Source organism: Cibotium barometz, chromosome 38 (assembly GCF_041138505.1).
Source record: "Cibotium barometz isolate CiBa-2024 chromosome 38, ASM4113850v1, whole genome shotgun sequence".
Lineage (NCBI taxonomy): Eukaryota > Viridiplantae > Streptophyta > Polypodiopsida > Cyatheales > Cibotiaceae > Cibotium > Cibotium barometz.
The window spans coordinates 28,194,003-28,220,263 of record NC_141083.1 but is presented as its reverse complement, the minus strand read 5'-3'; the positions used below and the strand labels follow the sequence as shown (position 1 = coordinate 28,220,263).

Below are 26,261 nucleotides of genomic sequence, written 5' to 3'. Positions count from 1 at the left end.
TAACTTGAAGTTTATACTTTTCCACACACCCTGATCATTTTTATCATTGTGAAAGATGCATGATGAAATGGTATTAGGAGCACACCTTGGGTTAGACTATTGTCTTGACATTGTTTGATGATGAATGTAGAAGAGAATGAATGCAAAAATATGATGAGAAAGATGTGCAATCGCGTATATGTTTCGAAATTTGAATAACCTTGAATAAGTTTTAGATGGGATTAAATCATTTCAAAATCTTGGCATCAACTAATCAGCTTGAAAAAAAAAACACAAAGTTTGGAAAAGTTCAATTAACCTTGAAAATAGTCGAGTGTTCCAACAGTCAAGTTTCGGTACTTGCAAGAGATACACGGATAGTTTGGAAATCGTTTGTCATCTTTTTTGGGACTGTCCTACTTTGAGATCTTTTTGGGCTACCATTAATCGAAAATTTTTGCTAGCTTTTGGTATTAAACTATACATAATTAATTGCTTGATAGACAAATGCCCAGTGGGAGAGAAATCTCAACTTGTGGTGTTTGCATGGTCAAAATGGTTCTTCCTTCATCATGTTTTTGGTTGAGTAGGAATTCTATGGTTTTTTAGGCTGTTCATTTTTCCCCATGCAAATCACAAGATACACTGCATGCTTTTGCCAATTTTTTGTGTACAGAGATACATGCGAATAAATGTAAATGTCAAGGATCTGATTGGTGCATCTTGTTGGCAAGGATAACCTTACTCAATTAGATCTGACGCTCTCTTATCTTCTTTTTTTAGGATCATCTCATTTTCAAGGATTTGTTGAGTACTCACAACAACTCTTCTCTTGGTGGCCAGATGTTCCACTTAGTCCTTGCTATACTGGCAATTTATGTTTCCTAACGTTGTATGGTTCTTTTGTATTCCTTGTGTTACACTTTCATCAACTGTTGTACTCAAGATAGCATGTTTGTATGACATCTCATGTATATGTCTTTACTATATATATACATAAAAATATTCCTCTTAAAAAAATAGTCAAATGTTCCAAAGTGACTTGTACATGGATTCTTTTTTTTTTTAAATACAAGGAAGGAGCCATGGCCCACAATGACCTTCTTTTATAGAGTGAGGGGGAGGGAAAATTGAACCAATCTGGGTGAATTTTGGAAACGGTCGAGATAATTTGAATTTTTTTTAAAAAAAACAAGATTAAATAAGTTTGAGATATTTTAAAATGTGAGAAGAAAGCTTTAGAAAAATTAGGATAGGTTTGAGACATTTTTGAAATTTAGCATCGGGCGGTAGCTCAGTTGGAAAAAGGTGTTGGCTAGTAGTCCGAGGTGAATCATGAGTGGACACCCCGATTGGTGCCCCATGTAAATAAGACATCATGCTCTAGTAGAATAGATAGTGGCCTAATTTTATTAAAAAAATAAAAATAAAATTTGGGCAACTTTATTGAGCAAAGTTTTCACAATAAAAAACAGCCACACGTTTACTGACGCCACACACAATGGTTAGAGCAATTTTGAACATTCATTTTCTTCATAGAAACCCTGCCCAACAAACAGACTTCCTTGGCGAGAAGCATGATGCAGAGGATGAAAATGTATACAGAGTTGTACATGGGTGCTTATGTGCGGGAGATTACAAACAGAGTAGCTGCGCTTGTCGCAGTAGCAGTACTAGTGGTACTATTAGGGATGGTTTCTCCGGTATTAGGTCAGGATGAGTTAGATCCTGTGAGGAATAATCTATCCTTGGCACAAGTGGGTCTAAGTATTCTGACGAGCCTCTCAGCAGTTGCGGGGGCTGTGTTGAAGGGGGAGCTCAAGGCTGAGTCCAGCCACAAGGACCTTCTCGTGCTGCTCCACGCTTTGATCAATGGCGAGTTCAAACTCTTCACGCACGAGGATGACGACACCCGTGGTGAGAGAGAATCATACTTTTGTTGCGACACACGATCAGACGCAGGAGTGCAGTTGGCATCGTCGTCGGTCTTCAAATTTTCTGAAGATACAAGGACGGGGATTACGTCGTTGCAGAAGTCCCAAAGGATGGCAACCGACTCTTTGCTATGGCGACTGGCAGTATGGCTGGATTCAAAGGGCTACAACTGCTTCATGCGATGGTGTGGTGTCCCGTCTTCCAAACACGCGCAGGCTTGCATCATAGTGGAAAGCAGCAGCAGCTGCTGCTGTGGAGAAGCGACATTGTTCCAGAGAATGATACTGTCTTGGTTCAGGTTCAACTGCGGGCTCACACTGAGATTAGTTGTGGCATCGCATCCACCGGACTGTGGCGCATGCCTAGAGATACCGGGCATTGCTGCATGGCCTGGTTTGCTGAGATTCATGCCCCAGCCATGGTGGGAGGATATACAACTGGGGGAAGAAAACGTTCGACTCAAGTGCTGTATTCATGGGGGACGTTCGAACTTAAGCCAAGCGCTGATGGAGAAAAGTATGGGTTACAAAGATCATCAAAGGCTGGCATTAATGCTTCCCAAGGAGCAGCAGCTGTTCTGGATCAACAGACGCTTGCCAAGTGCGTATTGCTCGCTGGACGCAGTGGAAAGGAACATGCTGACAAATATTGCTAAGTTTCTGATGGAAGACAAGGAGATAGGGGAGCAGGGGGGAGGCCGAATGTCGTGGAGTGCGGCGAGGAGAGCTGTGGCGCTTGTGGTGGAGATACTCGTAGCCCTAATTTTGTGCTGGGCTGCCCAAATGCCGCCTTTGAGCGCATCCCTCGTAGGTAGACGCTTGGTGAGATCTCATGCAACTGGAGCCTGGGGCAACTCTTCCTTGCTCATAGCTGTCGGCAATTTGGCTCAGGTACTTAGAACCTGTCGGACCAGTGCTGAAATTTGAAGGTTGCAAATGGGCTTCAAAGCCCATCAAAACAAACCCAAATCAAATTTTGGGTTTCCAAGCCTTCAATCCAGGTCCATTAAAATTTTGGGTTTCAGTAATTAACGGTTTCAATTAAAACTGAAGCCCAACGTAGCCTTGACTCAACATTTGGAGGGTTTCCAGAATTAAGACCCTTCAAGTTTGCATTTTTTTGGAAGAGAGAGAGAGAGAGAGAGAGAGAGAGAGAGAGAGAGAGAGAATGTGTGAGTGAGAGAGTGAGTGTATGTGAGAGAGTGTAAACGGGCCTCCAGCCTTCAGATGAAACCGAAGGGTGGTGCAAAAACAAACTTGCACACAAAACACTTCAACACCTACGAGGATCTAGAAAAGGAAAACAAACAGGGGGAGCTAGAGTGCTCCTACAAACAGTACACGGGCACCGATTGGCTCCAAAACGCAGTGGCGCCCCTTGCGGTATTTCTTTAATTGATTATAAGAGAGCTTTGATTACAATAAGGCTGGAAACTCAGCCGTCACAGTAGAACTCCTGAAGCCTGCAAAGACCCTGCATCATGGCTTCTTGTCCACTCAACATTGACATACAGTTCCAATCCTTGTTCACATCAAAAGACTCTTTCACATGAGTCCTGCACACAGAAGCTTTCTCCCTCGGTCAAGGCTGCCACAACCATCCATAGCCTCTCACCCTATGAACAACACCACACCCTCACACATCCAGTGCTTCTGCATCACAACAAAGACTCCCAAGCTGTTTCCCAAAAGAGAACTCTTATCACAGCACAGCATACCATACAGTAGACACACCTGTTCACTCCCTCTCTACCTTCCAAGGGTACTATCCATCTCAGTCATGGATTCCCTGTCCCCTGACCAATCAGTAGCAAGGCTGTACCAAACATGTGTCCACTCCTGTAACCGCTGCCTGCATGTGACCTATCTCTTGGAGAAACCCAAAAACATGTTTCCACATGAAACAAAGAGCTGTTTTTCAACAAACATCGGGTGACCAACATCTCGTCTGGCCCAACATGAAACCCATGTCCTGTTTCTACTTGAAAACATTCTCGGCACATACTCAAATGTAGTGCCAACACAACACAAAACAAAAGAGAGAGCTCTTACTGAATATGTCTTGCTGTATTACTGCCCCACAAATATGTTACATAGGTATGCCCAAAACTGCAGGTCCCTCTGACATCTGTTCCTTCCAACCAGGAAGAAAGCAATCTGCTCCATGGGTATGCACCCATGAGAGCTTGCATCGCTCTCATGCCAAGAAACATAACCAGGTGACCTTGTACTTGCAGCCAATAACAGATGTACACAGTGTACTTGCAGCCAAACAAAACAGCCCATAAACAGTCACGGCTATGTGCCTCCTTCAGCCCGCTCCTTCCCTTCCAAGAGAGAGAGAGAAAGACAGAGAGAGACCTGCTCAGCCATGCGCCTCTTGTCTTGCAGCCCAGAGAGAGAACACCTGTGGGTGAACCTGCTGTCCAGCCCTGCACTCCCTCTTTCAGTCCACACTTCTGTGTCCAGCACTGCCTGTATGAACAGCAGTGCAGCCCGACAGACAACCTCTTGCCAAAAGCCAAGAGAGGGAAATTCAGCAGGCGCCTGTATACACCGCAGCACAGCAACCAGCCAGCCCTCTGAAAGCCAAAGGGAGAGAGAAAGGTTCAGTGCCTGTGTCTCTGTTCTGTAGTACAGAAACCAACTAGCCTTTTTTCCCCAAAAGACAGGCGTAAGAAGATATTCAGCTGCACCTGTATTCTCTGTAGCGCAGCACGCCAGCAATACCTTCCAAAAAGCATACAAGAGAGGCGCAGCCCGTCTACAGCTCCTTTCCAAAAAGCATGAGACAGCCAGAAGCGCAGCCCGCCAGCCACTTTTTTCCAAAAAGCATGAGAGAGAGAAAGGCGTGCTAGCCCCCACTCTCCAAAAGTGGTGTAAGCCTCCAAAATTAGCCTATGGGGCCACCATCCTTTAAATTAAAGTTTTTAAACCTTTGTCCCCTCCAACCCTTTGTCCCCTTGGGTTATGTGAAGGGACTTTTATCACTTGGCCCCAAACTGGTGACATTCACTGTTGGGGTAAAGGCATTATGCCCACCCTTATAGTGTGTACAAGCCCATAAGTTTTATAGTACATAGTACACTTAGTACTTTTAATGTACTAAGTGCACTATGTGCACTAGAGCAAATATACATGTGTGATAGGGGAGTCACACACTCATACTTTGTGAGTTGACTTATCCCCACATGTCTCTCTCTGTCTCTCTCTCTCCCCCTTCTTCTCTGTGTGTGTCTCCCACATGAAACCCTAACTGTTTCAGCTGAGCTTCTTTAGCTCCTTCAACTAGTATCAGAGCATCTTCTGGGGTAAGCGCTTGTGCAGGGTATGCCATAGGCATGCATGAACTTAAGCCCGCTTGCCACTGCTAGGGTTGCTGCAAGGGCAGAGGACCTTTCTGCCTTTGGCCCGCCTCCTTTTGAGCACATTCCGACCACTTGGGGTGCGAAGGCGGACACAGAAACCTGATGTCCGGGCTAGCGACTTCCGTGATCTGGACCTCTTGGTGCATCCCAGGGCCGTCTTACCTGCCCTCACCTTCACCACGTTGCTCCTCTGTGTAACCGCCCATCCAAGGCTCAGCCTTGGAGACATTAGCCCGACCAGGATGCAGTACATCCACAACAAATTGCTTGCGGGAGAGAAGGCGATTGGTCATGAACTTGCGCGTGCGCACAGTACAGTTCTTGAGGTCCGCCATGGCGTGATCGCTGCAGAGCTCCTCCGCTACCGCCCACCTGCACGAATATAGCTACCGCCCACCTGCACGAATATACTGTACGCTGAGAAGCGAGCAAGTCCAGCAGCAGCTCCCTTCAACAGCCGTACAGCACACAGCAGCATCCGTACCTGCACAGCATCAGCATCAGCACACGAGTCAGCAAATACGACACACACCCCCCCTTCCTGCAACAGAAATCAAGAAATTCAGTCTGCAAATCGCAAGAAATCAGAAATTTCAAAGGTATTTGCTTCAATTTTGGGATTTGCATGTCCATTATCATCAATTGAGCAGGTACAGGTCCTAATGGCTCAGATTTGAGCACAATTGGCAACATTGGGTGACATTGGTCACATTCCGAGTCAATTGGCAAGAAATTGGGTGTTAACATTTGGGGCTTTTGATGTAATTGTGCCATTGGGCATTCATACATGCTGTATGATGTGAGCAATCTCACATTCAGGGCTAAATTGCAAGAAATTGGAGTGCAAATCAAAGGGCTTTTGTGCCAATTGGGTTGATTTGCATGCAAGCACTGGCATTTGATGCTTTGGGCAATGTGTTGATGCCTGTCAAGCACTCAATGTGCCAGTAAATCAAGGGGCTTTTATGTATTGGATGTATATGTGGCCAGGGGGAGGCATTGTGAAGACTCTGGATGCCTTCATGTGCATTAATGTACCATTCATGATCAGAAATTGATCTTGAATCAAGGGGCCTTTCAAGATTTTGTGCTTGTTGAGCTTGGCAAAGCAGCAGGGAAGACTTTTATGCCTTGAACCCTCAGAAATCCACTTGCAGTCAAGGGGCTTTTGCCCAATCTCTGTCCGGGACTGTTGTATGGAGTAGTGGGGACTGTCAAGGTCTGATTTTCACTCATTTGGACAGCCAAGAGAGCATTTATTGCTACTGTACTTGCTGGTACAGATTTGGTACAACTTTGTATAAGTTTTGGCATGGCTGTACATTGATTTGAGTGAGGAAAAGGCTCATTTTCAGCTGCTGTACTTGCCGGTACAGATTTGGTACATCTTTGGTGAGCACTTAGTACTGTTGTACAATATTTTGGAAGGGGAACAGAGCACATCTAAGGTGCTGTCATAAATCTGCAGCAACCAGATTTTGGTGATTTTATCACATTCAATGGGAGGAGAGTTGCATTCGTGCTTCCGCAGTGGGAGATAAACTTTGGGAGAACAACTGTGAGCACTTTGTGTGCTTTGGTGCAGTGTTTGCACATCTTGCAGGTAGTCAGGCATTGACTGTGTCAAAGGTTGCATATTGCTATGGCAACCACAGGTGAGAGCTCTTCATTGCTTCACATCAAGAAGCTTGAAGGCTCACATAATTATGATATTTGGCAAACCCAGTGCTATAATGTGTTGCTCCAGAAGAAGCAGCACAAGCCCATCAAAGAAAGGGGTGTAATGCCCGCTTCTCTTACTGCTGAAGAATGGGAAGATATGGATGAGCTGGCAAGATCCACCATCATGTTGTCTGTGTCAGACTCTTTACTTGTCAGCATACGTGAAGAGAAGAGAGCTTGGGGAATGTGGCAAAGATTGTAGGACTTGTATGCCCAGCAAAGTGCCTCAAGCAAAGTGTATTGGTTGAAGAAACTCATAGGTCTTCAAATGAAGGAAGGGGCGTCTATGACAGCCCATCTAAATGAGTTTAATGGTGTTGTCAGCCAGGTCATCAATCAAAAGTTGGTAATGGACGATGAGTTCAAAGCCACCTTTCTCTTATGCACTTTGCCAGAGAGTTGGGACACATTCAGGACAGCCACTAGCAATTCAAATGCTATGCTGTCATATGCAGATGTGGAGGGTGCTCTCCTTCATGAGGAGATGAACAGGAAGAACAACTCTGTTGGAAAGTCCAATGCAATGAATGCACGTGGGAGATCCCACCAAAGGGGTAAAAGCCAAGAACGGGGAAGGAGCAAGTCCCGCTCCAAAAAGGACTTGGAATGCCATTATTGTGGCAAGAAGAGACATTTCAAAAAGCAATGCTACAAATGGAAGAATGATCAAAAGGAAAAGGGCAAAGGCAAAGACAAAGACAAAGATGAAGCCAAAGATGCAAAGCCAAAGGGCAAAAGTGGAGTCAAGATTGAAGAAGTCAATGTGTCACATGCAGGTGACAGTGAGGATGAAGTCCTATTCATGTCTTCACTTGATGCCCATTCACTCCATGCAGGAGATAGTCATGGTATGCACTCGTGGATCATTGATTCAGGTGCCTCCTTTCATGTCACAGGTTGCAGAGGCTTGTTTGTCAGGTATACTGCTGGCAATGAAGGAGTAGTTTATTTGGGTGACAACCATGCATGCCAGATTCTTGGCAAAGGTGATGTGAGGCTTGTGTTTTCAGATGGCTCACAGCTTATGCTCCATGATGTCAGGCATGTGCCTGAGATCAAGAAGAACCTGTTTTCTACTGGACAGCTTGATGATGCTGGTTATGTTACCACATTTGGTAGTGGAATGTGGAAGATTAGTAAGGGCTCACTGGTTGTTGCCAGAGGCTCTAAGGTGGACACTCTTTACTTCATGCATGCTGGTGTTTGTCACCATGCTAATGTAAATGCAATCGAGCTGCCGGAAATCTCTATGTGGTATAGCCGGTTGGGACACATGATGTTGGGGTAAAGGCATTATGCCCACCCTTATAGTGTGTACAAGTCCATAAGTTATAGTACATAGTACACTTAGTACTTTTAATGTACTAAGTGCACTATGTGTACTAGTGCAATATACATGTGTGATAGGGGAGTCACACACTCACACTTGGTGAGTTGACTTATCCCCACAACTCTCTCTCTCCTTCTTCTCTCTGTGTATGTCTCCCACATGAAACTCTAAGTGCACTTAGTACTTTTAATGTGCTAAGTGCACTATGTGTACTAGTGCAACTTAGTACTTTTAATGTACTAAGTGCACTATGTGTACTAGTGTAATATACATGTGTGATAGGGGAGTCACACACTCACACTTGGTGAGTTGACTTATCCCCACAACTCTTTCTCTCTCTCTCTCCCTTGTTTCTCTGTGTATGTCTCCCACATGAACTCTAACCCTAATTAACTCTCCCATTCAACTGGTATCAGAGCTCGAAAGACTTTCTCCTCATAGAAAGAAGCTTCTCTCTCTTCGACGATTTACAGCATAGAACAATGGAGCCTGACGGGCGGCAGGGACAAGTGCTTGGGTCGCTTCACACACCTCCAGTGCAGGGCAGCAGCGCTCGCAGCAAGTCGTAGGCAGCGTGAGCAGCTTGCAACAGGCGCCTGGCCACAAGGCGTAAAGCCACTAGGCAGGCGAGCGAAGAAGAAGAACGGCGGCAACATTGAGTCGTCATTTTTTTTTCTCTTCGCACGTAGGCGACAAGCAGTGCGAGCTTCTAGTGGCGGCAGCTTCCATGTCGCACACGTGTATTCTTCGCGGTGACACGCTCGGCTGCACATGGTGGGTGGCATAGCGGGCTTCTGGGCAGCGCTCGTAGAAGGCCCCAGGATAGGCCGTTTTGTCGTGAATGGGCGGCTAAGCAAGAGCATTCGCTCCCACAACGCCTCGGTTCTCGTGTGCTGGGCGCAAACTGTGCGCCTAGTGACCATCGCTGCCTGGTAGGGTGAGAGAGGCCGCCTACACACTGCCCTGCAATACTGGATGTAGCCGTGGGGCAGCGTCAACAGCAAACGTGAGTAGGCATCAACACACGCTTCAGCAGCAGCAACTCCCGATTCAGCAACATCAGCAAGAAGCGCCCCCCCCCCTTTCTGCAACAACATCAACACACAGAAATTCAGCCTGCAAATCAGAGAAAAATCAAAAAATTACCTGAGGTACTTGTTTCAATTTTTGGAATTTGCATGTCCAATTTGCAATTGAGCAGGTACAATCATCAATTGAGCAGGTCAGGTGCCGAATTGCTCAATTTTTGAGCAAAATTGGCAAAATTGGGTGACATTGATCACAATTAGGATCAATTTGCAGGAAATTGGATGTCAAAATTTGGGGCTTTTGATGTATTTGTGCAATTGGGCATTCATACATGCTGTATGATGTGAGAAATCGCACATTCGGGCAAAATTGCAGCAAATTGCAGTGCAAATCAAGGGGCTTTTGTGCCGATTGGATTGATTTGCATGCAGGCAATCGCATTTGATGCTTTGGGCAATGTGTTGATGCGTGACAAGCACTCAATGTGCCTGTAAATCAAGGGGCTTTCATGTAATGGATGTATATGTGGCCAGGGGGAAGCACTGTGAAGACTCTGGATGCCTTCATGTGCGTCAATGTACCATGTATGATCAGCAATTGATCTTAAATCAAGGGGCTTTTCAAGATTTTATGCTTGTTGAGCTTGGCAAAGCAGCAGGCAAGACTTTTATGCCTTGAATCCTCAGAAATCAGCTTGCAGTCAAGGGGCTTTTGCCCAATTTCTGTTCGGGACTGTTGTGTGCAGTGTTCGAGACTGTAAAAGTCTGATTTTCACTCATTTGGACAGCCAAGAGAGCATTTATTGCTATTGTACCTGCTGGTACAGATTTGGTACAGCTTTGTACAAGTTTTGGCATGGCTGCACATTGATTTGAGTGACCAAAAGACTCAATTTCAGCCGCTGTACTTGCCGGTACAGGTTTGGTACATCATTGGTGAGCACTTAGTACTGCTGTACAGTACTTTGGAAGGGGAACAGAGCACATTTAAGGTGCTGTCCTAAATCTGCAGCAACCAGATTTTGGTGATTTCATCACATACAGTGGGAGAAAAGTTGCATTTGTGCTTCCGCAGTGGGAGATAAAGCTTGGGAGAACAACTGTGAGCACTTTGTGTGCTTTTGGTGCAGTGTTTGCACATTTTGCAGGGAGTCAGGCATTGACAGGTTGCATATTGCTATGGCAACCACAGGTGAGGGCTCTTCATTGCTTCACATCAAGAAGCTTGAAGGCTCACATAACTATGATATTTGGCAAACCCAGTGCTATAATGTGTTGCTCCAAAAGAAATAGCACAAGCCTATCAAAGAAAGGGGTGTAATGCCCGCTTCTCTTACTGCTGAAGAGTGGGAAGATATGGATGAGCTGGCAAGATCTACTATCATGTTGTCTGTGTCAGACTCTTTACTTTTCAGCATTCGTGAAGAGAAGACAGCTTGGGGAATGTGGCAGAGATTGCAGGACTTGTATGCCCAGCAAAGTGCCTCAAGCAAAGTGTATTGGTTGAAGAAACTCATAGGTCTTCAGATGAAGGAAGGGGCGTCTATGACAGCCCATCTAAATGAGTTTAATGGTATTGTCAGCCAAGTTATAAATCAAAAGTTGGCAATGGACGATGAGTTCAAAGCCACTTTTCTGTTATGCACTTTGCCAGAGAGTTGGGACACATTCAGGACAGCCACTAGCAATTCGAATGCTATGCAGTCATATGCAGATGTTGAGGGTGCTCTCCTTCAAGAGGAGATGAACAGGAAAAACAACTCTGTTGGAAAGTCCAATGCAATGAATGCACATGGGAGATCCCAGCAAAGGGGTAAAAGCCAAGAACGGGGAAGGAGCAAGTCTCGCTCCAAAAAGGACTTGAAATGCCATTATTGTGGCAAGAAGGGACACATCAAAAAGCAATGCTACAAATGGAAAAATGATCAAAAGAAAAAGGGAAAAGGCAAAGAGAAAGACAAAGATGAAGCCAAAGATGTAAAGCCAAAGCGCAAAAGTGGAGTCAAGATTGAAGAAATCAATGTGTCACATGCAGGTGACAGTGAGGATGAGGTCCTATTCACGTCTTCACTTGATGCCCATTCACTTCTTATAGGAGATGGTCATGGTATGCACTCATGGATCATTGATTCAGGTGCCTCCTTTCATGTCACAGGTTGCAGAGACTTGTTTGTCAGGTATACTGCTGGCAATGAAGGAGTAATTTATTTGGGTGATAACCATGCATGCAAGATTCTTGGCAGAGGTGATGTGAGGCTTGTGTTTTCAGATGGCTCACAGCTTATGCTCCATGATGTCAGGCATGTGCCTGAGATCAAGAAGAACCTGCTTTCTACTGGACAGCTTGATGATGCTGATTATGTTACCACATTTGGTCGTGGAAAGTGGAAAATTAGTAAGGGCTCACTGGTTGTTGCCAGAGGCTCTAAGGTGGACACTCTTTACTTTATGCATGCAGGTGTTTGTCACCATGCTAATGTAAATGCAACCGAGCTGCCAGAAATCTCTATGTGGCATAGCCGGTTGGGACACATGAGTGTCAAAGGAATGGAGCAATTGTCTCGTTTGGGTTACTTGCCTTCTCTAAAGTTTTCAAGTTTTCAGTTTTGTGAGCATTGTATATATGGCAAGCAACTGCAGTGCCCCCACAAGAAAGCTCTTGGACAGAAAGATGCTCAGTTAGAGATGTATGTGAGATGCCTCAGCTTTCTTTGGGAGGGGCAAAATATTTTGTGTCTTTTATAGATGATGCCACACGCAAGGTGTGGATTTATCCTCTTCGTCTGAAGAGTGATACATTCTCAGTGTTTCAGAAGGTTGTTGCTCATGTTGAGAATCAAACTGGCAAAACACTGAAGGCTTTGCGTTCCGACAATGGGGAAGAGTATATGTCCAAACAGTTTCAAGACTTTTGTGATGCTAAAGGCATCAAGAGGGAGCTCTCTACTCCTTATGATCCTCCACAAAACGGGACAGCGGAGAGGATGAACAGGACCATTCAGGAGAAGGTCCGTTCTATGTTGTCACATGCTGCATTACCTCATGGTTTTTGGGCTGAAGCTGTTATGACAGCCGTTCATCTAATAAACAGGTCACCTAACACGAGGCTTGGTGGGAAAGTGCCAGAGGAAGTATGGACAGGGAAGCCTCCGTCATACAAGCACTTGAGAGTGTTTGGTTGCGTTGCGTACGTGCACATACGCACGGAAATGCGCACCAAACTTGATCCTAAGTCTCACAAATGCATATTCCTAGGATATGGTGACAGAGGTGAAATGGGGTATAGACTTTGGGATCCCGTGAATAGAAAGATTATACGCAGCAATGATGTCATTTTTGATGAAACATGCATGTATAAGGAGCCTGCAAGGCAACAGGAGCCTGGCAGAGTCATCTTTGATGATGATGGACATCATGGACAACAACCAAGGGCTGTAAATCAGCCATTACAACAGCAAAACCAGCCCTTAAATGGTGCTGAAAATGGTCCAAATGGACAGCCAGAGATGGCAGAAGATATCCCTATGGATATACCACAATTAGAGGAGATATCGGGCATGATTTTTCAGCCTTATGGCATGAAACAGGAGCCACCAATAGGTGATATGCAGGCTGGACAGCAACCTGCAAATGATGGTCATTGGGTACGGAGGTCCACAAGACCCTCCACAGCCCCTGACAGGTTTGTTCCAAAGGTTGACTACTTGATGCTCACTGACTGTCGGGAGCCCTCATGTTATAAGGAGGCTTTACAGAGGGCAGACAAGGCTCTATGGGAGCGTGCCATGAAGTCAGAGATGGATTCTCTGCACAAAAATGGAACATGGAAGTTGGTGCATTTGCCTGCAGGCAAAAAGGTTTTGCCATGCAAGTGGGTTTACAGGCTCAAAGTTGCACCTGATGCAAAGCCAAGATACAAAGCCAGGTTAGTGGCTAAGGGCTTCAAGCAGGAATATGGTGTGGACTTCGATGAGATCTTCTCTCCAGTGGTCAAAATGACCACACTTAGAGCTGTATTAGCTTTGGTTGCTTATGATGATCTGGACTTGATTCAGATGGATGTGAAGACTGCTTTTCTTCACGGTGATCTCCATGAGGAGATATATATGCAACAGCCAGAGGGTTATGCAGTAAGTGGAAAGGAGAAGCTTGTATGCAAGCTGAAAAAGAGTCTTTATGGGCTCAAACAAGCACCAAGGGAATGGTATCATAAATTTGATACATTCATGAAATCCCAGGATTTCAGGAGAAGTGACATAGATCACTGCTTATACACCAAGAAAGCTTTGGATGGCAGTCTATTGATCCTCATCTTGTATGTTGATGATATGTTGATTGCCGGGAAATCTCGTAAAGAGATGGATGCCTTGAAGAAGAGGCTGCATCAAACCTTTGATATGAAGGATTTGGGTGATGCAAATCACATTTTGGGTATGCGGATACTTCGGGACAGAAATCAGCATGTGTTGTATTTGTCTCAGAAGGAATACATTGGCAAAGTTTTGTAGAGGTTCAATATGGATGGGGAGAAGAAGATTAGTACTCCTTTGCCTCCATATGTGAAACTCAGTGCTATGGACAGCCCATAGTCAGATAGTGGCAGGGCTGATATGGCCAAGATTCCGTATGCTTCAGCTTGTGGCAATCTCATGTATGCCATGGTTGCTACTAAGCCGGACATTGCATTTGCAGTGGGAGTGGTTTCTAGATACATGGCCAACCCTGGCAAGAAGCATTGGGAAGCAGTGAAAGGTGTCATGAGATACCTGAAGGGCACACAGGATATGTGCATATGCTTTGGCAAACAGGATGCATTAGTGCATGGTTACACGGATTCAGATTATGCCGGTCATCCAGATAACCGGAAGTCTACTACCGGTTATGTGTTTACATTCACAGGAGGTGCTGTGTCATGGATATCCAGGATGCACAAATGCGCAGCCTTATCTACTACAGAGGCCGAGTATATTGCAGCCACAGAGGCTTGCAAGGAGGCATTATGGCTATCTCGGTTAGTGGTTGATTTGGGTTATACAGGGGATATTCCATTGTTGCATTGTGACAGTCAGAGTGCCATCCAGTTGGCAAAGAACCCTGTCTTTCATGCAAAGACGAAGCATGTGGATGTGAAGTATCACTTCATCAAAGAGGTGATAGAGAACAAGCAAATTCAGCTTGTTACGATTCATACGGATGACAACCCGGCTGATCTGTTGACAAAGAGTTTGCCTCCGGAGCGGTTTGCTCATTGCAGACTCTTGATGGGCATTGGATGAGGCCAGTTTCAGCTTTGATATGGCCTTGTATATTATCATGTACATGCTGATTTTTCTTTTCTTTCATTTAAGCCATTGTGCCTTTAAGTGGGAGGTTGTTGGGGTAAAGACATTATGCCCACCCTTATAGTGTGTACAAGCCCATAAGTTATAGTACATAGTACACTTAGTACTTTTAATGTACTAAGTGCACTGTATGTACTAGTGCAATATACATGTGTGATAGGGGAGTCACACTCACACTTGGTGAGTTGACTTATCCCCACAACTCTTTCTCTCTCTCTCTCTCTCCCTTGTTTCTCTGTGTATGTCTCCCACATGAACTCTAACCCTAATTAACTCTCCCATTCACATGAGTGTCAAAGGAATGGAGCAATTGTCTCGTTTTGGTTACTTGCCTTCTCTAAAGTTCTCAAGTTTTCAGTTTTGTGAGCATTGTATATATGGCAGGCAACTCCAGTGCCTCCACAAGAAAGCTCTTGGATAGAAAGATGCTCAGTTAGAGCTTGTGCATACAGATGTATGTGAGATGCCTCAGTTTTCTTTGGGAGGGGCAAAATATTTTGTGTCTTTTATAGATGATGCCACACGCAAGGTGTGGGTTTATCCTCTTCGTTTGAAGAGTGATACATTCTTAGTGTTTGAGAAGTTTGTTGCTCATGTTGAGAATCAAACTGGCAAAACACTGAAGGCTTTGCGTTCCGACAATGGTGGAGAGTATATGTCCAAACAGTTTCAGGACTTTTGTGATGCTAAAGGCATCAAGAGGGAGCTCTCTGCTCCTTATGATCCTCCACAAAACGGGACAGCAGAGAGGATGAACAGGACCATTCAGGAGAAGGTCCGTTCTATGTTGTCACATGCTGCGTTACCTCATGGTTTTTGGGCTGAAGCTGTTATGACAGCCGTTCATCTTATAAACAGGTCACCTAACATGAGGCTTGGTGGGAAAGTGCCAGAGGAAGTATGGACAGGGAAGCCTCCGTCCTACAAGCACTTGAGAGTGTTTGGTTGCGTTGCGTACGTGCACATACGCAGGGAAATGCGCACCAAACTTGATCCTAAGTCTCACAAATGCATATTCCTAGGATATGGTGACAGAGGTGAAATGGGGTATAGACTTTGGGATCCAGTGAATAGAAAGATTATACGCAGCAATGATGTCATTTTTTATGAAACATGCATGTATAAGGAGCTTGCAAGGCAAAAGGACCCTGGCAGAGTCATCTTTGATGATGATGGACATCATGGACAACAGCCAAGGGCTGTAAATCAGCCATTACAGCAACAAAACCAGCCCTTAAATGGTGCTGAAAATGGTCCAAATGGACAGCCAGAGATGGCAGAAGATATCCCTTTGGATATCCCACAGTTAGAGGAGATACCGGGCATGATCTTCCAACCTTATGGCATGGAACAGGAGCCACCAATAGGTGATATGCAGGCTGGACAGCAACCTGCAAATGATGATCATTGGGTACGGAGGTCCACAAGACCCTCCAGACCCCCTGACAGGTTTGTTCTAGGGGTTGACTATTTGATGCTCACTGACTGTGGGGAGCCCTCTTGTTATAAGGAGGCTTTATAGAGGGCAGACAAGGCTCTTTGGGAGCGTGCTATGAAGTTAGAGATGGATTCTCTGCACAAAAATGGAACATGGAAGTTGGTGCATCTGCCTACAGGCAAGAAGGTTTTGCCATGCAAGTGGGTTTACAGGCTCAAAGTTGCACCTGATGCAAAGCCAAGATACAAAGCCAGGTTAGTGGCTAAGGGCTTCAAGCAGGAATATGGTGTGGACTTTGATGAGATCTTCTCTCCAGTGGTCAAAATGACCACACTTAGAGCTGTATTAGCTTTGGTTGCTCATGATGATCTGGATTTGATTCTGATGGATGTGAAAACTGCTTTTCTTCACGGTGATCTCCATGAGGAGATATATATGCAACAGCCAGAGGGTTATGCAGTGAATGGAAAGGAGAAGCTTGTATGCAAGCTGAAAAAGAGTCTTTATGGGCTCAAACAGGCACCAAGGGAATGGTATCATAAATTTAATACATTCATGAAATCCCAGGATTTCAGGAGGAGTGACATAGATCACTGCTTATACATCAAGAAAGCTTTGGATGGCAGTCTATTGATCCTCATCTTGTATGTTGATGATCTGTTGGTTGCCGGGAAATCTCGTAAAGAGATGGATGCCTTGAAGAAGAGGCTGCATCAGACCTTTGATATGAAGGATTTGGGTGATGCAAATCACATTTTGGGTATGCGGATACTTCGGGACAGAAATCAGCATGTGTTGTATTTGTCTCAGAAGGAATACATTGGCAAAGTTTTGCAGAGGTTCAATATGGAGGGGGGGAAGAAGACTAGTACTCCTTTGTCTCCATATGTGAAACTCAGTGCTATGGACAGCCCACAGTCGGATAGTGACAGAGCTGATATGGCCAAGATTCCGTATGCTTCGGCTTGTGGCAGTCTCATGTATGCCATGGTTGCTACCAGGCCGGACATTGCATTTGCAGTGGGAGTGGTTACTAGATACATGGCCAACCCTGGCAAGAAGCATTGGGAAGCAGTGAAAGGTGTCATGAGATACCTGAAGGGCACACAGGATATGTGCATCTGCTTTGGCAAACAGGATGCATTAGTGCATGGTTACACCGATTCGGATTATGTGAAGTATCACTTCATCAGAGAGGTGATAGAGAACAAGCTGATTCAGCTTGTCAAGATTCATACGGATGACAACCCGGCTGATCTGTTGACAAAGAGTTTGCCTCCAAAGCGGTTTGCTCATTGCAGACACTTGATGGGCATTGGATGAGGCCAGTTTCGGCCTTGATATGGCCTTGTATATTATCATGTACATGCTGATTTTTTCTTTTCCTTCACTTAAGGGCACATTGCCTTTAAGTGGGAGGTTGTTGGGGTAAAGGCATTATGCCCACCCTTATAGTGTGTACAAGCCCATAAGTTTTTTAGTACATAGTACACTTAGTACTTTTAATGTACTAAGTGCACTATGTGCACTAGAGCAAATATACATGTGTGATAGGGGAGTCACACACTCATACTTTGTGAGTTGACTTATCCCCACATGTCTCTCTCTCTCTCTCTCTCCCTTCTTCTCTGTGTGTGTCTCCCACATGAAACCCTAACTATTTCAGCTGAGCTTCTTTAGCTCCTTCAATTCACACTATCCACCATGTCCCCTTGCACACCTGCATACTGTCCAAAGAAAAACACAGGGTCGTGACATACCCCCGCTTGAAAAATAGCAAGCGTCCTCGATTGCACTCAATGGCACAGTAAGGCATCTTCTGAGCAAAGATGCCCCATATGATAAAAGCAATGGCCCTCCAGTGCATCTGGGTGATGAAACAATCATCTTGCACAATATGGCCATACCGTCACGTGAAAGTGACAAACAACTCTTGCTTGTTCCTTCAGAACCTACAGCAAAAGTCTAAAACCAAGTGGAAACACGTAACCTATGTTAGCCAAAAACAAAACCATGCATTCGCAAACAATATGCTCCTCAAGATGCTCTACCTACTCTAAAGTAACAGTCTAAGGGCTGCCGCTCGCAAGCCTTACGCCCATGGACATCCCACAGGACCCACGACTGGTGGTACAACATGAGCATATGAAAGCACTCAATGCATCCAAACAATACATCCACTAAGTACTTTCCACATATGTCCCTCTTGATGCTTTAACCACTCTGCTTATAGCCATCCCACAAGAGCCACACCTAGTGGTGCATCCATGAACATAATAAAGTACTTGATGTATCATACCAACATACATGCCTCACACGACACAATCCGGAGTATTCCCAATGTATTCTCAAGGGTACCATGATCCAATGGCACCAGAATACAATAATACCTCAAAAGGTGTATGCATACATGCACAAATAGAGTTTGATCCATATATCCATGAACCAAACCAACTCTAGGACTGCTCGCAAGACTTATGCCCTCCATAGAGTCTCTAAGTGTTAGCTTAGGTTGCCGCAGACTTTGAGCTCAACCAAACCATGCCATTCCAAAGGAGACCAACTCCACAAATAGCATCATCTCAATATCCAATTGACCGATCCTGTGGTCAAGGACAGCCAGAACCATATGACAAAGATCAATGTCCCAATCTTCCTCAGTCATACTGTGACATGTGAGAGGCTTAAGACCGTAGTAATCACAACCTTAGTCTGACTTAACTGCACTTAATGATGTTCAAGAGATAGACAAATATGTGTCAATGCAATGCAGCTATATTAGATGAATGAATGCGGTTACAATGAGATCCAAATGGATCTGTACTGCTGAATATGCTGCCTATATGCTGAATATGCGGGATGAACTGCTGTCCACTCTTTCCCTTGTCTCCTGGGAAGGAAACGCTGAAGGGAGGGCTTTGGAACAGATGCTGAATGCTGAACTGATGATGAAACGCAGACCTGATGGCTGAACTGAGCTGTATGTTGCTGCGTTTGCTGAAGATGGAAGGCTGATGATGATGCGTTAGCTGTAGATGATGCTGAGGGTGATGCGTTTGCTGATGATGAGGCTGAGGATGATGCGTTTGCTGATTATGCTGCTCCCAATGCTTCCTGGAGGAGGAGATGCGTTGGAGAACACACTGCTGAATGCTGCTATGATCAACCTGAATGGCTGAATGCAGAAGCACCTGTATATATATGCAAGCATGCTGCTGGTCGGCCAGCATAAGGGCTGTCGGCCAGATGCCATGTCCACAAATGCTGTCGGCTGCCCCATAAATGCCAGTAAAATACCTATAAAATTGCATAAATGCCAGAATAATGCCTGATGACTACTGATGATGCTAATGATGCCATAAAATGATGCCATGTCACTGTACACCTGACTGGTGTGCACGTGACATTCCCCGCTGCTAAACTGTTGCTGGGTGGATACCTGGCAACCTTCGACTCCTCTGTGATCCTTCTCCTCCGAACGACTGCCCCCTTCTGTCTTCTGCTGGGACTGAGGCCGTCTGCAGGAGTGAAATCCTTTGAGCCAAGACGCTATGTACTGCGGGAACTGAATGGCAAATACCTGAGTCACCCCTGACCTGCCTGTGGAAACCTTTCACCTACCATCTCCGTCGTACCTGAAGCTCTGAACCTCCTGAGGCGATGTTGGAGCAAACTTCCGTCTTCTTCTGTGGAAGAGAAACTCCCTGCTGCTGCCAGTTGAAGCCAAAACTTATGTGCTCCTTTGATGATGGATGTCATTTTTCCCTGAGAGTTCATGGGCAACATGTATGCAAGACTGACTGCTAAGATGTCTGCTATGCAAGCCATGTGCAACCCTATATGCTGTGCAAGAATGTAGATGGATGGGTTACTAATGCAGACCTAAGGGAAAATCCCTAAGGGTGGCTTGCAAGATTTTGAGAACTGGGTTTAACTGTGCGGAAGCGATTAACATGATGTCTGACTGAATGACTGATGGAATGAACATGCTCTAAGGCTGGTTACCCTGTAACGCTCTGATACCAATGTGACATGAGAGAGGCTTAAGACCGTAGTAATCACAACCTTAGTCTAACTTAACTGCACTTAATGATGTTCAAGAGATAGACAAATATGTGTCAATGCAATGTAGCTATATTAGATGAATGAATGCGGTTACAATGAGATCCAAATGGATCTGTACTGCTGAATATGCTGCCTATATGCTGAATATGCGGGATGAACTGCTGTCCACTCTTTCCCTTGTCTCCTGGGAAGGAAACGCTGAAGGGAGGCTTTGGAACAGATGCTGAATGCTGAACTGATGATGAAACGCAGACCTGATGGCTGAACTGAGCTGTATGTTGCTGCGTTTGCTGAAGATGGAAGGCTGATGATGATGCGTTAGCTGTAGATGATGCTGAGGGTGATGCGTTTGCTGATGATGAGGCTGAGGATGATGCGTTTGCTGATTATGCTGCTCCCAATGCTTCTTGGAGGAGATGCGTTGGAGAACACACTGCTGAATGCTGCTATGATCAACCTGAATGGCTGAATGGAGAGGCACCTGTATATATATGCAAGCATGCTGCTGGTCGGCCAGCATAAGGGCTGTCGGCCAGATGCCATGTCCACAAATGCTGTCGGCGGCTGCCCCATAAATGCCAGTAAAATACCTATAAAATTGGATAAATGCCAGAATAATGCCTGATGACTACTGATGATGCTAATGATGCCATAAAATGATGCCATGTCACTGTACACCTGACTGATGTGCACGTGACACATACCTTAGTTCCAAAGGCGAAAAACCATCTCTGTTAACCATAAGTGTAGACAGAGTTATCCATAGTTGTAGTTATAGTTCATGGTGCGGCCGACTATGAACCATACCCAACTATACCATCTCATGTGACTAGTACACTATCATAGAAGTCCCATAAGCAGATGTACTGTTAGCTATCAATACCTTCGGGTGAATACAAAGATGTCACCAAGCGACTCCTAGATGACAATTGAGCCTGTCTGTAACAAGGGAGCGGAGGTGCTCCTCTTGAGCATCAGGCAATGCTCCAGACCTATGCTCTACTGAACCTGAATGAGCCGTAACAAGAGTCGGCTCCAACTCAAAGGCATCAAGATAAAGCTGCAATACCTGAGGTGAATCTTCCATCCACTTCGCATCCATCAGTGAATAGTTCTTGAACTTCACAAGATACACCGGATGCTTGCTGAAACAGGTCTTTGTTTCATGCGGAAACATGTTTTTGGGTTTCTCCAAAAGATAGGTCACATGCAGACAACGGTTTGGTACAGCCTTGCTACTGATTGGTCAGGGGACAGGAAATCCATGACTGAGATGGATAGTACCCTTGGAAAGGTAGAGAGAGAGTGTACAGTTTTGTCTACTGTATGGTATGCTGTGCTATGATAAGAGTTTTCTTTTGGGAAATAGTTTGGGAGTCTGTTGTGATGCAGAAGCATTGGATGTGTGAGGATGTGATGCTGTTCATAGGGTGAAAGGCTATGGATGGTTGTGGCAGCCTTGACCGAGGGAGAAAGCTTCTGTGTGCAGGACTCATGTGAAAGAGTCTTTTGATGTGAACAAGGATTGGAAGTATATGTGGATGCCGAGTGGACAAGAAGCCATGATGCAGGGTCTTTGCAGGCTTCAGGAGTTCTACTGTGACGGTTGAGTTTCCAGCCTTATTGTAATCAAAGCTCTCTTATAATCAATTAAAGAAATACCGCAAGGGGCGCTAGCGTTTTGGGGCCAATCGGTGTCCGTATACTGTTTGGAGGAGCACTCTAGCTCCCCCTGTTCGTTTTCCTTTTCTAGATCCTCGAAGGTGTTGAAGTGTTTTGTGTGCAAGTTTGTCTGTGCACCGCCCTTCGGTTTCGTCTGAAGGTTGGAGGCCGGTTTACATGGTTGCGTTGATTGTCGACTTTCTCAAGTAGGCGAGCCGGTGGTTACTCTGGTCGGGACAATCGCCAACTTTCCTAAGGGGTGAGCTCGTGGTTGTCTCATGAGAGTCACATCAAAAGCTTCAACATGTGGAAAGTGTAGGAGGCAGTGCAGGACTATGTGTCTTTGCTTGTATGAGGTGAAGAGTAAAAGCTAAGGGTGAAGCTCAGGAGAAAAGACACCAAGGACAAGAAGTTGTCGGCCGGGAACAAGAAGCGGTTGAAGTGTTATGGTGCAAAAGATGGGTTGAAGGCTATGGCTTTCGACACTTTGTCACCAGTGGTATCTTCGCGGAGGCTTCATGTGTTTGGAAGGCAGCTTCTTTCTATGTTTAGTAGTGGTGATCTACTATGCTTCATTGGGGACTTGTGCTTACCACTTGGGTGGAGTGCAAGCAGGTTTTGGGTGCTTGAGGATGTATCAGATAAGGCTCAGACGGAAGTGGAGGAACTTGATGAGGTTCTTATTCCCGAGCAGATACTGGCACACAAGGAAAGAAAGGTACGAGGTAAAGTTTCCTGTCTCACCTGTTTTCCCATGAAACATCTGGTCTGGCCAGCATGAAACCCATGTCCTGTTTCCACTTGAAAACATTCTCGGCACATACTCAAATGTAGTGCCAACACAACACACAAACAAAAGAGAGAGCTCTTACTGAATATGTCTGGCTGTATTTCTGCCCCACAAATATGTTACATAGGTATGCCCAAAACTGCAGGTCCCTCTGACATCTGTTCCTTCCAAGCAAGAAGAAAGCAATCTGCTCCATGGGTATGCACCCATGAGAGCTTGCGTCGCTCCATGGGTATGCACCCATGAGAGCTTGCGTCGCTCCCATGCCAAGAAACATAACCAGGTGACCTTGTACTTGCAGCCAATAACCCATGTACACAATGTACTTGCAGCCAAGCAAAACAGCCCATAAACAGTCTCAAAACAGTCTCGGCTATGCGCCTCCTTCAGCCCGCTCCTTCCCTTCCAAGAGAGAGAGAAAGACAGAGAGAGACCTGCTCAGCCATGCGCCTCTTGTCTTGCAACCCACAGAGAGAACACCTGTGGGTGAACCTGCTGTCCAGCCCTGCACTCCCTCTTTCAGTCCACACTTCTGTGTCCAGCACTGCCTGTATGAACAGCAGTGCAGCCCGACAGACAACCTCTTGCCAAAAGCCAAGAGAGGGAAATTCAGTAGGCGCCTGTATACACTGCAGCACAGCAACCAGCCAGCCCTCTGAAAGCCAAAGGGAGAGAGCAAGGTTCAGTGCCTGTGTCTCTGTTCTGTAGTACAGCAACCAACTAGCCTTTTTTCCCCAAAAAACAGGCGTAAGAAGATATTCAGCTGCACCTGTATTCTCTGTAGCGCAGCCCGCCAGCAGTACCTTCCAAAAAGCATACAAGAGAGGCGCAGCCCGTCTACAGCTCCTTCCCAAAAAGCATGAGATAGCCAGAAGCACAGCCCGCCAGCCACTTTTTTCCAAAAAGCATCAGAGAGAAAGAAAGGCATGCTAGCCCCCACTGTCCAAAAGTGGTGTAAGCCTCCAAAATTAGCCTATGGGGCCACCATCCGTTAAATTAAAGTTTTTAAACCTTTGTCCCCTCCAACCCTTTGTCCCCTTGGGTTATGTGAAGGGACTTTTATCACTTGGCCCCAAACTGGTGCCATTCACACTGTCCACCATGTCCCCGTGCACACCTACATACTGTCCAGAGAAAAACACAGGGTCATGAGAGAGAGTGTGTGTGAGTGAGAGAGCGAGTGTATGTGAGTGACAAAGAGTGTTTCTTTTTTTTTTCTTTTTTTCTTTTTTTTTTGGGGGGGGGGGGGGAGATGTGCTGTGGTCAGGTGGAAGAATAGGGCGGCCTGCAGTTCCATGCTCTCCTTCAACTGGATCCATTTTTCGCCTCTTCCTCCTAGCCAATGTTTTGGGGAAAAAAATTTAGTGAGCCTTTTCTTACATGAATCCTTCCCACCATGGGTTGGAAAGGAAAATGTAATTTCTATGTGAAAAGAGAAAAATGGAATTTTGAGCAAGCATTTTCTTCATAATTTCATTCATTACTATTATTTTTTGAAAAATAAGAGGAAGCCTTCTCTTGAAATGAGGCGGATTTCTCAGAAGTTGAGCAGACTCAAGGATAAAGCGAATCTGTCTTTTCCCTAACCCTGCTCCCAGCAAGGCCTATTGTGGATTTTACCACCTGATTTAGAAAAGATTTACAGGTTTTATTTTGGGAAAATATAACTAAAAAGACGACACAAAATTTTCAGGTTTTGTGTTCTTAAGTTTGGTTTTTGGTTTAAAAAAGCAACTCACCTGACTTAAAACTTGTGAACACGCAGGTGTGCATGCAATATCAGACGGTCACCATGGTGGACATTGCCACGTCAGTCACCACCTCCTTCACATTCATGGCCACGCTCGAAGTCGTCCTCGTGGTCACTGCGGTCGTGGCAGAATACAGCTGCTGGGCTTTGGTCCTCGTGGGGGCATTACCTCCAGTCTTGGGTGCAAGTCCCAAAGCAAGGTGGCATCTTGCCAAGGCATGCACTGCAAGCTCACTCCTCTCTCTTTGCTTTCTTCTCTGTATTCGTAAGAATTTCCACAAATTTTACCCCGAACAGAGGAGGCTTGCCCAAGCCTTTGCTATATTTTGCTTGTACATCCTATCACAAATGGCCATATGGTGTGTCTATGTGTTTGTGATGGGGCGTTTACGAGTGGTACTGATAGTTGTGTGTTGTGCTGGGTTTGGCGAGCTCATGTGGTTGGCAGCCATGTGCGCTGGGGCACATCATCCTTCCTTGGATGATCAAACAAATTGGGAAAGAACAGCAGCTCATGTCGCACCATACTTGACTGATGCAGGGGCTGCATTAATACTTGCTTTTTAGGCTAAGTATATATGTGTTTTCTTTATTCAAGCATTGATACTTGTGGAATCTGCCCAACTTCTATGCTGTTAGAGAAGCATTAGGTGTGGCCTGTTTTGGCATACTATTATTTGACTCAAAGCTCTTTACGTGGATTTTCGTCTATCCATCTCTGCGAGGAGGAGAAAAAACAAGATTTTTTTTGGGGGAAGAAATCCTAATCAAATCAAGTTTTTTCTTTCTGTTTTTTTTTCTTGGGAAGAGATTAATTTTCTCAATGAATACTGTCAAAGTAGAGTTTTTTTAATTGTGTTGTAGCCAATAAAGTTGCACTTTTTTTTTGAATTAGGGTTGAAAGTGGGAAAACAGTGCTTCCTTGTGACTTATCATCTAAATCAAAAAAATGCAAGGGTGTCTGGGAAGGATTTAAAGAAAACATTCATTGGACATGGTTTTGTCATACACAATCTATTCTATTCTTTGCACTAAAGATGGGAGAGCTGCCCCTCGGCCATGTGGCAACTTCTTGAGCTCCCTCCTTTTGCAGAACATGGAGCTCTCCAAATCGCAACAGCGGGCCTCCAACCTTTGCCACATAGCCCTCGAAGGCAAGCACCTCCACCGAGATCTCAGTCTGCATGCCCATGACCTCAGATTTACCCAAACCCTAAATGACCTCAACGATAGTGACTGGGAAAGCCATGGTGACTTCTACAAGGACCCTTTCGAGCCAGACCACAAGGATGAGCCTCCTTTGACCTGCAAACTCTATGTAACTGCGTGAGGGGGAGCTTTCGTCACCTTGTGGAGGGCCTGCCAGGGCCATGTTCTTCCCGACCTTCCTCTCTCTCTCCTGATCTTCCTGACCTCCCTCTCTATCACTATATAAGTGAGAGCTTGGGTTATTAAGAGACAGTTGTGTGGACGCACCACTACTGACGTCTGGCTTGGACCAGGAGAGTAGACATGCTCATGCCACGCACATGGCGAGTACGTAGGTTGGTGTGTCGAAAGCCTACGGGTGGGGTTCGGTGGTATGGGGCGTTAGAGTTAGACAAGGGCCTACGGGATTGGCTCAGGGGAGATCGGTGGATGCCGGTCGCAGTTGGGAGGTGAGCTAGCTTGTTACCTCATGATTTGGTTAAGGACTAGTCTTGGTTTTCAGCTGTGTTTAGGGAGATCTAGGGAAGGACTTTACGGTTGGTATTAGAGAAACCCTAATGCAGAGGGTGAAGAGGTATTCGTGTCTAGGTGTCGTAGATGTCGGATTTCCCAAGTATTCCTCTCATCGTTTTTTTTTTCTGTTT

General features: G+C 45.4%; 1 protein-coding gene across 1 annotated transcript; it reads left to right on the top strand.

The window, feature by feature from the left end:
* The first annotated feature begins 1,495 nt into the window (after positions 1-1,495).
* Positions 1,496-26,261, top strand: LOC147616551 (uncharacterized). The gene is made up of 2 exons (XM_086777619.1): positions 1,496-2,804; positions 24,424-26,261. Exons 1-2 carry the CDS (start codon positions 1,557-1,559, stop codon positions 24,973-24,975), a joined length of 1,800 nt encoding a protein of 599 aa, XP_086633745.1. The 5' UTR covers positions 1,496-1,556; the 3' UTR covers positions 24,976-26,261.

Coding starts and splice junctions, on each gene's coding strand:
- LOC147616551 (XM_086777619.1), top strand. CDS start 1,557: ATGATGCAGAGGATGAAAATGTATACAGAGTTGTACATGGGTGCTTAT. Junction 2,805..24,423: donor CTGTCGGCAATTTGGCTCAG/GTACTTAGAACC, acceptor GTGAACACGCAG/GTGTGCATGCAATATCAGAC.